General features: G+C 41.3%; 2 protein-coding genes across 6 annotated transcripts in view; one reads left to right on the top strand and one right to left on the bottom strand.

Annotated features, from left to right (window-relative positions):
- NAV3 (neuron navigator 3) overlaps positions 1-15467 on the bottom strand; it is a 539311-nt gene that overhangs the window by 49556 nt on the left and 474288 nt on the right. For all 4 annotated transcript variants that reach the window (XM_075209582.1, XM_075209579.1, XM_075209580.1 and 1 more), the window contains 5 exons: positions 15018-15206; positions 13981-14033; positions 12269-12292; positions 9618-9695; positions 5-88 (listed from right to left, as the gene is read on the bottom strand). In XM_075209582.1, coding sequence (XP_075065683.1) covers positions 5-88; positions 9618-9695; positions 12269-12292; positions 13981-14033; positions 15018-15206 — 428 coding nt within the window. The remainder of the gene's footprint in view (positions 1-4; positions 89-9617; positions 9696-12268; positions 12293-13980; positions 14034-15017; positions 15207-15467) is intronic.
- On the top strand, positions 1535-7298 carry LOC142152682 (uncharacterized). Of its 2 annotated transcripts, none has more exons than XR_012691373.1 (2): positions 1535-2348; positions 4779-6205. XR_012691373.1 is itself a non-coding variant. In XM_075209577.1 (2 exons), exons 1-2 carry the CDS (start codon positions 1745-1747, stop codon positions 6842-6844), a joined length of 1200 nt encoding a protein of 399 aa, XP_075065678.1. In that variant the 5' UTR covers positions 1535-1744; the 3' UTR covers positions 6845-7298. The 2 variants fall into 2 exon arrangements, 1 of the variants encoding a protein (XP_075065678.1); XM_075209577.1 differs by lacking the exon at positions 4779-6205 and adding an exon at positions 6249-7298.

Below are 15467 nucleotides of genomic sequence, written 5' to 3'. Positions count from 1 at the left end.
TCACCTTTTGTTCAGCTGTCATTGTTAGGCTTTGCAGCCGTCCAGTCATATTTCCTAAGCTCTTTTCAAAAGCTGCCACCAAATGAGACTGGAAATTGAACAAAAAAGAATATCATCAGAATTGCTTCCAGTTATGGCACATAAACCAGTACTCAGTACATTTGTTCAGATAAGTCTCAAGCTTGTTCCTTTCTTTTGTCAACAAATTCAGTCATGTTAAAATAATAATGAAAGAAAAACCTGTTTGGAAGGATAGATTGTTATCCTTCAATCTACCTGGAACCAAATAAACAAAAATAAATTTGCTGAAAATAATTGAAACTATTTAGCATGAAAGGGATCAGCGCTTAGATCTAGAATTTATTTAAAAGTCTTTAGTAATCCAAACAAATTGGATAAAATGGGATTACCCACAAAAATAACTCTCTAATTAAAAAGGTACAACTTGTTTCACCAGATAAACTTATAAATCAGTATAATATATATATTTACAGAAAAAGGACATTAGAATTATGAGAGAGGCCATTAGCCGAGGGAGTTTAAAATCATGTGGTGTGAAACTGATAATGTTACTTACCACTGGGTGGGGGTTTTAAGTCAGTGTTGGAATCAGCCAATAGGAAGGATGTGGGAGTGTCATGGAAAGAATACATCAAGCAGGTTGAGAAGGAGAGAGCTTCCTGTTTCCTGGATCCGGAGAGAGAAGCTGCAGCATCAGGCTCAGTATCTGTGTTTTCTGGTTTCTGTTAACTGTGCTTCATTTAATTTCTTACCTTTCCTTTTTCTTTGCTTCTCCTTCCCTTCTCCTCGTTTTGCTTTCTCTCTCTTTCCCCTTATTCTTCTACATTTCTTCCCTCAGTATGGCTTCATCCCGCCCTAGACGCTCCAGATCTACCCCAGCAAGGCTGGCCGGGTCCCCCCCTCCTCTCGCGGCCGTGTCCGCTTCTGCCCATCGCCCTGCTCTCTCCTCCGTTCACCCCCCCTCCTCTCAAAACCAGCTAGAGACGCCGGGTCCTCTCGGCGCGAACAGCCGTAGCAGGGGAGGCGCTGTCGGCAGCAGACCACGTGTCTCGGCCGCCGCGAGAGTATCTCGCGGGGCAGGCCCGAGCTGTGGTCGGAGGTCCAGGGCTCCGGAGCGGGCGGCGAGGCCGCTTGTGTCCGGAGCAATTCAGCGTGTCAGGCAGGCTGGAAAAGCCCGGGGCAGGGGATCTCCTTCCCCCGGGGTGTTGGGTGGCGCCCGGCGGCCATCTTTAATTTCATCCGCTGCGGCGGTGTCCAGGGGTCCTGAGGGCACTGAAGGGGGTGTTGAGGCCCAGGAGGTATCCTCTATGCCTGGCAGGGAACAGAACCCGGGGTCCCCATATAGAGGGCTTGGTCCGGTTATTTTGGACCCCCTGCTTCCCCCGGGTCAAAGTGGGCAGGGTGGGGTTGACCATGGTGTTCTTCATCCCCCCCCCCCGGGCGGTTTAGTGTCGAGCATCAGTCCCAATTTCTTCCCTATAGTCTCCAGGAGGCCCCTCCCCCCTCCTTTTACGGGGTCATGGTTCCCAAGTTTCCCCCCTTCCTCTCCCCATGGCCGGTGTTCCCCCCCCCTCCCCCTGTTTCCTCCCCCCTTCTTTTCTCCATGGATTCTGTGGTTCAGTCGGGGGGTCAGTTTTTCCTCTAACAAGGCCCCGGGTTTATTAGGTCCCCCCCGGGTAGGTTTTCCCCTGGTGGTAGTGGAGTGGCTTACCAGCAGTTTCCCATGGAACAATCAGCGGCTTTCCGCTCCCAGGTCCCGGACCCGGGTGAAACCTGGCGTTCCCAGCCACGTTCCATCAATCAGAACAGGTTGGATAGTGACCCCTCTTGGTCATTGCCATACCCCCCTAGGGGTTATGGTCCCGTATCAGGGACGGGCAGTAGGTGGACAGCCCCTTACCCTCCTCTGTCTGGGCAACACTTTCATGCTTACCCTGAACCCTCCTTGGGCAATATATTTGTCGTTACTGGAATGGTTCCGCCTCTTCCCCCGGTTTCCCAACAAGGGGGTGGGGATCAAAGGGCTCCCCCTCAAGCGGGTTTTCTGGGTCATCTCACGGCCTCAACCCCGGTGCCGGCCCCGGCTGGGGTCCTGCCTCAGCCTTTATGTAATCTGCCTTCTCCGAATGCTAACGTGTTTTCTCGTCCAGTTTCACAGGCGCAGTCGTCTTCCTTAGTTGTTCCAGCGGGCATGGACAGGTCACCTTCTCGGTCACAGCAGGGAGGTGAGGCGGAGTGTGCGGCAGTCCAGCAAGAGTCTCAACCAGGCGGTTCGAGGGATGAGGGCGGAGCGGGAGTCGTTCTGCAGGAGGCGCAGGGAGCGGATGGTGAGTACGATGGTTCTACGATAAGCAATACATACATGTCCGGTTCAAGCATATCTACCACTAGTGATGAGTCAGCATCATCTTCCCCCAGGCAGGGTCAGCGCAAGCTAATCAAAATTCTGAACACTCATTTCGGGGGAGCTAAGAGGAAGAGCGCAGATCGACTGGTTTCAATTTCTCCCACACCGGCAGGAGGTCCCCTGGTTAGATGTGAAAACACGGCATTGTTGATAGGAGTTAGGCGCAGCATGAGGCACAAGATTAAGAAAGGTCATTATGTGGATATATTCGAGCTGACAAAGGTCACCCAAAAGGAGTTGGCAGCTGCGTGCGCACGAGGGGGAGTGGGGGAGGATGCATACAGAAACTTTTCAAACTGGCTAACAGGGTATTGCATTTTTTCAGCTTGTTATTTAGAAACTAGACCTGACGCAATCATAGACGTATGGAAATATCTTCACCTTATTAACGAGATGCATAGTTGTGAATGCCCAGGTACCTGGAGATTGTACGATAAGCTGTTCCGCGAGAAGGTGCACGGTCAGCTTTATATGCCCCTGGCTTTTAAGGATGTTGAGATCTGGTTGAGATTAAATAGAGCTCAAGTGTGGGAGGTGAGCACGGGGTACGGTCCTCCGCAGTTAACCAGGTTTCCATATGGGGGGAGACGAGGTGCTCCCCAGTCCTCCAAAAACCGTTGGTTCGCCTTTAACAATTCCTCATGCGGGAGGGGGGATTCGTGCCGGTATAGACACGTCTGCACCAATTGTAGAGGTAGTCATCCCCTTAAAGAATGCCCTAGGGGCTCCGTCGGAGTCGGTAGGGGACGGGGAGGGGCGGGGGGTTCTGTCTAAAGCGGACTCCCCCATTATATTCCCTATCCTTTGCAAATGGCTGTCCCTTTACCCAGATGCGGCGCAGGCCTCTTTTCTTAGGGAGGGTTTTCGCCTTGGTTTTCGTCTTCCCATAAATAGTGGGGTGGCGGGTACTGCCGCCAGAAACCTTCTCTCAGCGTATGTACACCCCGACATCCTAGCGGAAAAAGTAGGTAAAGAGATAGGCCTTGGTCGCATGGTGGGTCCTTTTTCATCCCCTCCCATTCAAGACTTAGTCATTTCCCCGGTGGGAATAGTACCTAAGAAGGCCCCAGGAAAATTTAGGTTAATCCAGCATTTATCTTACCCGGCGGGTAAGTCAGTTAATGATGCAATTGACCCCCAAATTAGCTCAGTGGTGTACCAGTCCTTTGATGATGCGTTAGCACTAGTGAGAGAATTTGGCAATGGTGCGCTTATGGCCAAGCTGGACATAGAATCGGCTTTTCGCCTCCTTCCGTTGCATCCAGAGTCCTTTAAATTTATGGGTTTTAGAATTCAGAACCATTACTATGTGGATCGGTGCCTGCCAATGGGCTGTTCAGTATCGTGCGCATATTTTGAGGCGTTTAGTTCATTCCTCCATTGGTGTATCGGGGCAGGGACGGGACATCGCGGCATTGCGCATTATCTGGATGACTTCCTGTTTATAGGTCCGGCTAATTCCCTTAGTTGTAAGGAAACACTGTATGCTGCGCAAGCGTTATTTCGTGTGATCGGGGTGCCAGTAGCTGCAGACAAAACGGAGGGCCCGGCCACATGCCTGAGGTTTTTAGGTATCGAAATTGACACATTGGAAGGTTGTTGTCGTTTACCATCTGATAAAGTGGCTAAGTTACAATCCCTGATACGAGAGGTCTTGGCTGTTCCATCTTGCACGTTGCGTAAAGTTCAATCGTTGCTAGGCTCTTTCAACTTTGCCTGCCGAGTAATACCCATGGGCCGAGTATTTTGTAGGAAGCTTCAGCTAGCAACGTCAGGCTTGCGTAGTCCCCATTCCCAGGTGCGTTTGTCAACAGAGATTAGGGAGGATCTAGGCATATGGAGTCGTTTTCTAGTGGTTTTTAACGGTGTAAGAGTATGGCCAGCACCTGCAGTAGCTAGTACATCGTTGGATTTGCATACAGACGCATCAGGCTCGAAAGGTTTTGGTGCCTTTTTTCAAGGGGAATGGTGCGCGGCACCCTGGCCGCTGTCATGGAGATCCGAAGGCCTGGTGCGAAATCTTTTAACGCTAGAGTTGTTTCCCATCGTTGTGGCTTTGGAGCTGTGGGCTGCCCGGTTGCGCGGCAGGAGCGTGGTTTTTTGGTGCGACAACTTAGGTGTGGTGCAGGCTATTAACAAGCAAAGCGCCTCCTCACGCACGGCGATTAATTTGCTCCGTGTCCTGGTGTTGAGGTGTTTAGAGTCTGATATTACCTTTCGGGCACGTCATGTTCCTGGCGTGGATAACCAAATAGCTGATGCTCTTTCCCGTTTTGAATGGCAGCGTTTCAGATCTTTGGCTCCACATGCAAGTTTAACTGGCTTACAGTGTCCTCCTTATGTTTGGCAGATGGTCCGTTAGGGATAAGGTGGCTAGCAGAAGCGTCCTTGGCTCCGGCAACTAGAAAATGTTATCAAGGGGCATGGGATCGTTGGTTGAGTTACTGCGCATCTTGCAACAGCGACACTTCAGGTCAGATTCCCTCCATTATGGGTTTTATGTGGAAGTGTTATAACGAAGGGGTTTCTAGAGCAAAGATGGGGTCCCTTTTGGCTGGTATTTCATTCACGGCTAAGTTGAACAGCGTGCAGGATCCCACAAAGTAATTTATCATAACTAAAGCGCTGAAGGGTTGGTCCAGGATTCAGCCTATAACTAGTGACACACGCCGGCCGATTGACGGGCAAATTTTAGCCAGATTGATTACGGCGTTGCGTAATTTAGCTACAGATGACTATGAGGCTTTGCTATTCGGGCTGGCTTTTTCAATGGCGTATCACGGAGCCTTTAGGGTTAGTGAGTTGGTAGCCAGATCTAAGAACGACATAGGGGGAGCTTTGTTGTTTAGAAATGTTATTTTACAAACTATTGTGATACGTTGTAAGATAGTCAAGTCCAAAATGGATCAGTTAGGCAGAGGTCATTGGTTAGCGATTACGGAGCAGCAGGAAACATCCATATGCCCGGTCAAGCTGGCCAATCAATTCGCTAAAATTCGCCCCCCAGGGGAAGGTTTGTGGTTAAGTCATTCGGACAATACGCCAGTAACTAAATTTCAGTTTAGTGCTTTGTTAAAACGGGCCCTTGGGGAGGTTGGCCTTAACCCTGTTGAATATGGCACGCATTCTTTCAGAATAGGGGCGGCCACCGCCGCTGCAGCCAGAGGGGCATCTGTCAATGAGATTCAAGCGCTAGGGAGATGGAAGTCACAGGCCTATAAGAAATATATCCGGCCGGATAAATGAGCCTTGTAAGGGCTCTTATATATATGGTCATGTTCTCTCCTTATGTCTCTCATGGTTCTTTATCGCTTTCATCTCTTCTTTTCTCATCTATCACTTGGTGACCCAGGGTTATGCTGCTCACTGTGTTAAACGGGGGCATGGAGGGATTTTTCCTCTTGTTTTCCTTGGCAAGGCCTGATTAGTGTGTGTGCCTCCCGGGGTTTACAAGGGGTTTTTACCTTCATATGGGTTACCAATTTTCCTTTTCATTTTGTTAAGAATTAAAGAATAAAGATAATTTCAGCTTAGCGAGACAAAATAGATAAAAATAAATAAATAAATCAGTCAATAAACGAGACAAAATAGATAAAATCAATTGCTTCTAGAACTAAAGATAGGATCTTTTTTCCTTTTCCATTATTCGAATTTAGTTGGGGTGGCCCCTCTGGTAGGGAGGGGATACCTCAGCGAAGTGTTAAAATTGAAATAAAAATAAAAATAAAATAATAATATAGTTCTGTTTCTTAACACGGTTGTTTGGTGGATCATTTCTCAGATACGGTTATGATTAATGAGACTATTCATTTTGTTTTAGGTTTTTCGGTGAAGAAGACAAGGATATGGGTCGTGGGTCATTCATTTATCTTTTGGGCTGCGAAGCACAGAATAGCGGAGAGGTGGTCCGGTTTCACACACCCAGTTGACATCCGCTGGTTGGGTAAAAGGGGCATGGTATGGGCGGCTTTGATTCCCACGTTAGGGGAAGAAATAGAAGAGCACGGTACCCCGGATATAGTGGTCGTTCATTTGGGAGGTAATGATGTAGGAAAGGGCAAATCCCTTGATTTAATCATTAACATTCGGGAAGATCTTGCGCAAATACATGCCCGTTGGCCTTCAATGAAGATTTGTTGGTCTAACATAATACCTCGGTTGTCCTGGAGGTCATCTATCCCCCCGGCCACATTGATAAAGGTGGTTAAAAAGGTAAACGGATACGCAAGGCAGAACATTAGGGGCTTAAAAGGGGTTGTCATTAGTCATCCTGGGTTAACAGTGGACAAGAGGCATCTTTTTAGAGCGGATGGGGTTCATTTGTCGCCAGAAGGAACGGTTTTGTTCATAGAGAGGATTTTTTCAGAGCTCAAGGGTTTAGTTCTTTCTTTAGGTGGCGGGCCGCGTGGTCTGTAGGGTACTCGGCTTTGGCAGGAGAGCATGGCAGCCATAAGTTTGTTAAACATACGGTACTTAATGTGTTGGCAATATAGCCTTGGTTCCCTCAATGTTATTAGACTCGTTGATACTCTAGTAAGGAGTATCAGGTTTTGCCTAGAAAGGGCTTGACCAGTTTGAGTTCAGAGGGTATTGAGTTAATCTTTAGTGTATAGTACCGGCCAATAGATAAGGTGTTAACCTGGGTTGGTGGAAAGGAGGCGATCTTCCACCGTATTGGCTTGTGTTGGTTTTTTAGCTGGCTGCCCTTGCTCTTCGCCACCTCTATAAAGAAAAAGGTCCAAATTGTTTATAGTTTTTGATAGTATTTATAGATAAAATAAAATAAAGATAAATAAAATAAAATAAAATAAAAATAATTTAAAAAACAAATAATAATGTAATAAAAGGACCTTTTTTATTCCAAACTTAAGTCGGTGTCCGTGTCTTTATTTTATGGTTGTATATGTGGGTTGTTTAAACAAAAGGGGTATGCATTGAAGGGTAGTCAACACTATGCATTTTAATGGTGATTGATTACAAAGGTAATATGAATAGATTACATTTTAATTTTGGCATACATTTTTATTAATTTTATCCTAGGAGGATACAATTGTGTTCTTTATTAGGATCAGAACCTACCTACAGTAGACATATCTGCAAAAGTCTACAGTGCAGCTTAAAATAAAAATAATAATAAAAAGGTGGCTACTTAAAAATACTTGCAGGGATGCTTGTACATCCTGGTATTGTCTAGATTTTACATTAAACATTAGTCATGCTATTCAAGAATATCCTTACAGTAATACCTATTTGCCAGTTGGCCCAGATCATTTTCAGTGACATTTGACACAAATTGAGATACAGATAGGTTTGGTGTGTACCTGCCTTAACTGTTATATGCCAGTAAGATAATAAATTAAACTTTATATTCGGATGTCCACATCACACCAAATTCTTTTTGTGAAATTCTACAAGATATATTGGGCCTCATTTAGAGTCTGATTCATTAAGGAGTGGTACTGGGGATGTTTTGCGTATAATGCACATAATTACTCTGCGCATGCCCAGAATCGGGCCGTATGCCACAGAACGCAACAACCTACAATTCATCTTTGAGCATAAAGGACACTGCTTAGGATATCAGAGAAGAAACAGGGACGGGAACTGGGCGGATGCCCAAATTCAATTTACTGTAAGGGTGTGCCAAGCTAAAGTGCATACAGCAGCATCTGATTCAATCTCTGGGTATATCTCAGGTGCATGGGCAATAAATACTGTCTACGTTTATATGTAGCACGCAAATACTGGGCTGCTTTATTTTAGAGCTCAGTTCGGATGTACCCATCTTCCAAGCTTAATCTGTTCACACATTTTAAATTTGCCCCTCCACAGGGCAATATGGTTTTATCAAGGTGCCAGATTGCACCGTTTAGCTGCATTCATTCGTAACTCTAAACCAGCTCCACTGATGATGTTCAGGTATAAAGTATAAACATAAAACTGTGTTTGGAAACATATGTGGTCACATTAATAAATTCATGTGGTTTAACTGTCATTATGATTATACAGACAAAAGTGGTAGGTGTTACTCATGTGTTTGGTCCATAAAGTATTTGCTATATACACTGCTGTCCCATATGTATATTTGCTCACAGAAAAGTATATACCTTGCTCTACATTCTAATTAAAAAACCTGAGTTTACATGTACTCTGAGCAGGTTTTACTGTACACATCATATCTGTGTACTTTAAATGTCAGTTTATATACCACTTATTTTCGCACACATTTTTCTCTTCTCTACCTGAATTCTCAATGTGTCTAAAAAATGAAAATGCGCTGGTGCTTGTTGCAGTAGCTGAGACCATGAACATATTCACTATGAGCACGACTAGAGACATCAAGTGCTCTTGGCAAAGGGCACCAGATTGTGCCAGGTTTCTAAAGAAAGGTGCCCTGATTGGTGTCTGAGCCATATCTGTTATTTTCAAGAAGCTTAATGCTTCAAGCTTAGCTGATGGTCACATCTATAAGGTGTCTTTACATATGCAGTCTTTTAAAGGGAAGTTTTTTATTATTTATAAGGATTGTTTTCACTTTGTTTTATTGAAAAGTTTAGTAAATGTAGATAATTTTGCTGCATATTTACCTTTTTTTTATGTATCGGACCAGAAATCCTGCTTTCTAGGTCAAGAAAAAGTGATCTGCCGCAGAAAACTGAAATACTTTTATTTGTCTAGTGGGAAAACTAAGCAATAAAGTAGACTTCTATAGAATATATTCTTAAGGCTATGTCCACTTGAGAGTTATCTAAATTTCTCTCCTCTACTCAGTTTTTTTGAATGGGAAACGGAGGAGCGATAGAAACTCAGAAAAAATTCATTGTTCTCTATGGAGAGATGTTTGAGAATATTGTACATGCTCTATTATGCCATGTTCCTGCTCTGTTAGCCAGCCTGCTAAGGTGGCTGTGTACAGTCTTCCATGCCCCCCCCCCCATAGTAACCAATCATTTCTATCTTAGGTTTCTGTGTTTCACCAATGACCTGTCGAAAAGAGAACGGACGAGTAAGAGTTAAATAATGCTTCTAGTCAAAGAAAATTATGTTGTCTGTGTTTCATCCTTCACATTGCTACTTGACCTTTGTGAAATGTAGTAGGATTTAATTACAAGTGTAATTTAGTCAGTAATAATCTGAACAACAAATAATCAACATACATAAAGCATGCTTTAGAGAACACTGTACTCACATTTGCAGACAGCTGGGATGTCAATGTTGCAACTTTTTCTTGTGATGCTATAAGCTCACGACGCAGTTTTTGTATCTGCTATATAATAATATGAAAAGGACAAACTTCAGTATGTAATTGACAGTTTGTAACATGTTTCCATTAACAGATTACATAATAAATTAAATAGGCCATTGTTTCCGATTCAGAATACATAAATACATATCAGGAGAGAAAATTAATTTTTTAGTCGAAGAACAATATATATTGAATGCTGTAAGGTCAGTGGTGGGCAACTGGTAGCTGTCAAATGGGATATATGTGGCTAAAACTTTCCCATCTCTGTCCTTCTCTCTAGTGACTGTGGTGTTGCAGAATGTTTTACGGTCTATGTAGCAGGTAAATTCATTAGTCACTGATGTGAAGTTTAAGATGTGCTTAGTCTGTATGAGTGTAGTGATAGAGTAAAAATAAAACATGGTTTGGTAAAAGTTATAACTTAGTTAGGGGTTAAAATATGTGGGGTATTTATTGTGTGTAATTTCTGAGCTCACTGTGGCCAGTAAAAAAAGGAGTTAATAAACAACAGTCAACAGAAAGAAATGGTTGCACACCTCAATAGGCTGGCTTCCAAGTCACACAGTCCCATCTGATAACTATCTAGATTAAGGTTTTTCTGGTAGAGCCAGGGGACATGGGCATGGAAAGATTATAGGTTTGTAAATTAACAAGGAAATCCATATGCTGGGTAGACAAAGAGACTCTAAACAACGCCAAAGGACAACAGTTGCCTATTTATTTATATAGGAAATATATACTTCAAAATGCACTCCTTTATATTTCCTATTTTGAGACATCTTTGTGCCAATTTAAACTCAGGGACAGAAAATGCATAAGGTGTGAGAATTCTAAATAACCACTGTACATAAAACTTATAGTAATCCCGCATCTACTGGAAAGAGACTTACTAATGTCATAATAATATCAGATTTCTTTCTATGCAAATGTGCAGGACATTATGACTTATCCATTGAAGGGGAAACTGTGTTTCTGAAAGGTATGTGAGCAGATATATGGCCATCTCCTCCCCATATTATCATATACACTGCCTCCCCCCCCCCCCTGAGGGACCTCCCAGGTGAACAAGTTCATAAATCCCCTGCATGCTATGAAAAATTGTCAGCTTTGGGGACTCAATCTAATTGAGGACTGTCCACTTCATTCTCCCATATATCCAAGGCCTACAGACTATAAAGTTTGTCCTCAATTTTCTAACAAATCCATAAGCCTTTTATGAAGAGAAATATCATTTGACTGTATTAACCCTTTGCATGCTAGAGCATGCTCTATTAACCCTTTGAGTGCTAGGGTGTAATGTGTTAGCCCTTTTTGCCAACAGGGAGCATTGTGTGTATATTTGTGTGACAATATTTTCGGATCCTATTGCCCTAATACAATAGGTGGTGGCAGTGATTAGGTTTGTATGGATGTGAGAGACCTGCTTTGGGAGCGTTTCTGTTAAATGTGCAACCTGTGTGAAAGGTAAGGGCAAGATTGAGCCCTGAAAGCCTCTTAACCCTTTGCAGCAAAATCCAAAACACTGACGCTGGGAGTGCATTTGTGACACTGAGAAATAAAGGCTGCTTTTCTGAGGCCATAATGTGATTTGAAGCTTCTCCAAAGGTAACTAACCCACCCCATTAGAGAAGTCCTTAAAAATAACATGTTGCCCCCTACTATTGTGGTTCAAAAACAGGATTACTGATATACACATTTCAATGGTACATTTTCTCTACCAGAAAAGAAAGGCTGCACGTTAAGTATTTTCATACAGTAAATGACTAACAACAGCTCAATAACCAAATAAAACACGGAAACAATTGTTGTACACAGTAAATAATACATCTGACAGTTCAGGTCATATATAACAAAATGATGGGATAGGTGGCTATAAAGTCTACTAGACCTGTGGTGGATAGGGAGGAAGATTGAAAGGTTTACTTAGTGATTTCTCTAACATTAGCAGATTGTGGCACAACTTCTTCCAGCAAGATTGCTTCCACAGGTTTTGAGGATATAAAATGTCTTTCACAAAATGAGTGGAAGATAGGAATCTGGCAATTACCCGAGAGGTCATGTCAGTCTCATATTAAAAAATATGTCCCTCTGAAAACTAGAAATGAAAAAAATGCAATTCCCTGTATATTATAAAAGCTTTAGTAACTGGGGAGTTGAGGTGCACACTTTTTTTTTTTTTACATTTCTCCCTTAACTATCTGGAATGAGCAGATGTTCAAGATGATCAACCTGTGAAAGGGAGATTAAGTCAAATAAATGTAATTTGATATCTTTAATTCACCGATAAGGTGTATTGACATGAATGGCGATATAAATGTGTCTAGACTTCAGAAGCAATTCAACTTTTTAAAATTTGAATTTGTATTGCAATTAGTGCTATATGTAAATTGAATGAGTTGTGGTATTTGTTTTTTTACTATTATTATTTAAATGGTTTATTCTGCTTCTCTATCGTCTATGGTGGATTTGTTATCGCTGTGTTTTTTTTCTCCGTCATTCCCCTAATGTTGTTTGGCATTATCAATGTGAACGGTTATACAATATCCCAATTACATACAATTCTATATAAATATTTTTAACTAAATGATCATTACCTCTGAAAATGCCTTTTCTTCAGCCTAGGGGAACAAAATGACATTCATTATGTATACAAGCAAATATAGCACATTTAATACAGATACAAAACACACCAATCCTGTATTTAAATAAAAACAATTATCATTTGGATGTGACAAAAAGTAAACTATTAAAAAACACTGTAGATTAAATAATAATTTGCAAAAAAAGTCAATATATAAAGTATTAAAAACATACAATTATCATCATTTTAAGTAGAAAATGTCATCCTTAATCATGTCAAGTCATTTAAGATATTGATGTGGAATTATTATAATTATAGGTTACAGTTTTGTACAGAGCTGATGTTGAGAACATGTACTGTATGATTCATCCTTTCAACTTTTTAAACTTGTCAGGGAATGTGGCCAACAGATGACAGAGGCACAAAGTAAAAACAAGTGGCCTAGTGGTTAGCACTTGTGCTTCGCAGCACTGGGGTCATGAGTTCAATTCACGACCATGGCCTTATCTGTATGGAGTTTGTATGTTCTCCCTGTGTTTGCGTGGGTTTCCTCCAGGTGCTCCGGTTTCCTCCCACACTCCTAAAACATACTGGTAGGTTAATTGGCTGCTATCAAAAATTGACCCTAGTCTCTACCTCTCTGTCTGTATGTATATGTCTATGTGTGTGAGTGCATCTATATTAGGGAATTTAGACTGTAAGCTCCAATGGGGCAGGGACTGATGTGAATGCGTTCTCTGTACAGCGCTGCGGAATTAGTGGCGCTATATAAATAAATGATGATGATATTAACAACTATGAACTGTATTAGCAAAACCAACCTTATAGTAAATGCAATTTTAATAAATACTAAAAAAAAAAAAAAAAAAGACATCTCTCACAGGCTAATCCACCTGCGATCCTGAACACATTATATATTATGAACAGCAGGAGGAGAATTTTAATTTAGAGAACAATGGTTTAAATCGTGTCAATTGAAATAATATATTGTAATTTTCAGTATTTTTTTCCAAGATGCAAAGTGACAAAGAATAGACTCAATGTAGCTGGTACACTGCTGACATCTAGTGCCCGCTGTAAAGATAGACATATTTTTTATGTACTCAATATGGTGCATGTTATAAATTTCTGTAGAGCAGTAGAGATACAATTAAGTAGAAATTGTTGGCTAGCTAATCAGACAGCGCATCAACATAAACAACAACATATTTTCATAAAGTCAGCATTTCTGTCGTCAAGCTTACAACAAGGGAAAGTACATGTGTATAGAATACTATATTAACTTATCACTGTTGGCTACAATAGCATTTGTTCCGTTGGAAATAATCGATAATTTTATAACACATTTCATGAGCCCAAAAACAGAATATATTTTAAATATATAGTACTAGTAATACATATGTACAGCTGTGTACACACAAATACACAGCATTTATTGAGATTCTTTTGTACGCTATGTTGGTCGTGTATCCAAGGGGACATCAGTCCAAAAACAACTTCCATTGTCACCTGCACTCTATAGAGAAACACACCTGTGAACTAGTGCTATCGTTTTTTTATATACGGAACAAAACATGTAGAGTAATTTTTTTTCTGTGTGTCCCAGAAAAGAATGAAACATGTCAAGCAATATGCACAGTCCTGATATATTAGCGTATATAACAGATAAAGCAAGTCATTTCTGGACTTGTTCTAACATATTTACAATGTATAAATACAACTTACAGTGGAGTAAAGAGATGATGTGCTGGAAACTAGGGATAATGAGGATCCATGTACTAAAAAACAAAACAAAAAAGAGATAGATGTTTACTTAACACACAAAGCATCAAATGCTTGTAGAAATGACAAACACTGGAAATCAAAAGTAACCCACTCTCTGTATTTTTCAACATCTTGCATACAACACACACCAATTGCCCTCCATAAATGGGCTGTACTAGCTCTAGTTAAAATCTGTCTTAAAACACAATAATGTACATCACACACACTGCATCCCAACCTCTACACACTATGTACACTCTCAAAATACATATCCACTAAATCACTAACCTAATTTATAGCTGTAAAATTATAATTGCACTAAGAACTTTCTTAGCTTTTATTATCATCTGTGTCATAATGATTCATAATAATGATATCATTACATATTTATTATAATACATCTCTATATCTTGCTACCACTGATAGCTTGTATACATTTCTGTCCAGACCTCATCACTTCCACCAAATACAAGGAAGAAAAATAAGGCCCTGTCATGTACATCACACCACTCTAGAGCAACATTGTCAGGAGATGCACTTACTAGTGAGCAAGTCTTATTCTTCTACTGCCACTGACACATGAAGTGGTGATTGGCATAGTCAGAACCTTCCATTACTAACATTTTTAGATAGATTTTCAGTGAATACTAATAGTACTAGATTGGAGACAATATTCAGTGTAGTCTCCAGAATAACTGAATTTCTAGCATTACAGCGATATATTTGCATATGAAAATTTGTTTTCAGTTTTCTCACAAATGAATAGTTGGAGCACGAAAGGATTTTTGTATGCAATGTGTCTACTGGAGCCACAGTGACGATTTTTCAATTGCAATAACCTTTTTTGTTTTCCCTTTTTGTCTTGTGTTTTACATAATTTCATTCAGCTCAAATTGATGAGGAAAAGAAAAAACACACCATTGTATGTTTAAAGCACTGCAGATATGATATGAAATGTAATCAATAATTCCTTCATTTAATAAAAGCAACTGAATTACCTTCTTCCATGCTGTCTCTGAAGGAACCCGAGTGACTAATTGTTCTTGGCCTGTCCTCTAATGAGGTAGCACTTCCTCCCAGCTGTGAGTCTTCATATAACTCAAAGGAAGCATCTTGTGCCGGAATGCTATTGGACCTCATCATGCTTGGTCCAGGAATTGTAAACTGGGATAGGTTGGTTGGACTTACTGCAAAAAAAATATTTCAGAGTGTAAGCAAAAATCATAATACGTAACAAGCTTCTGAAAAAATCCACAAGTATATACAAAAACAATTTTACTGTAAGAGAACAATAGGGCATTGTTTAGGAAGCAGGGTATACTGGAACCAATTGGGTTCCATTATTTTGCCCATCTTTACTTTTTGAAAAGTTATTTGAATATATGGTGTATTAATTAAAATGATGAGTATAATTCTAACGCAGCTAGATAAATGGAAGTAGTTTCCAT

Source organism: Mixophyes fleayi, chromosome 4 (assembly GCF_038048845.1).
Source record: "Mixophyes fleayi isolate aMixFle1 chromosome 4, aMixFle1.hap1, whole genome shotgun sequence".
Taxonomy (NCBI): Eukaryota; Metazoa; Chordata; class Amphibia; order Anura; family Limnodynastidae; genus Mixophyes; species Mixophyes fleayi.
Note: the sequence above shows the minus strand (reverse complement) of the source record. Positions and strands in the feature narration are given on the sequence as shown.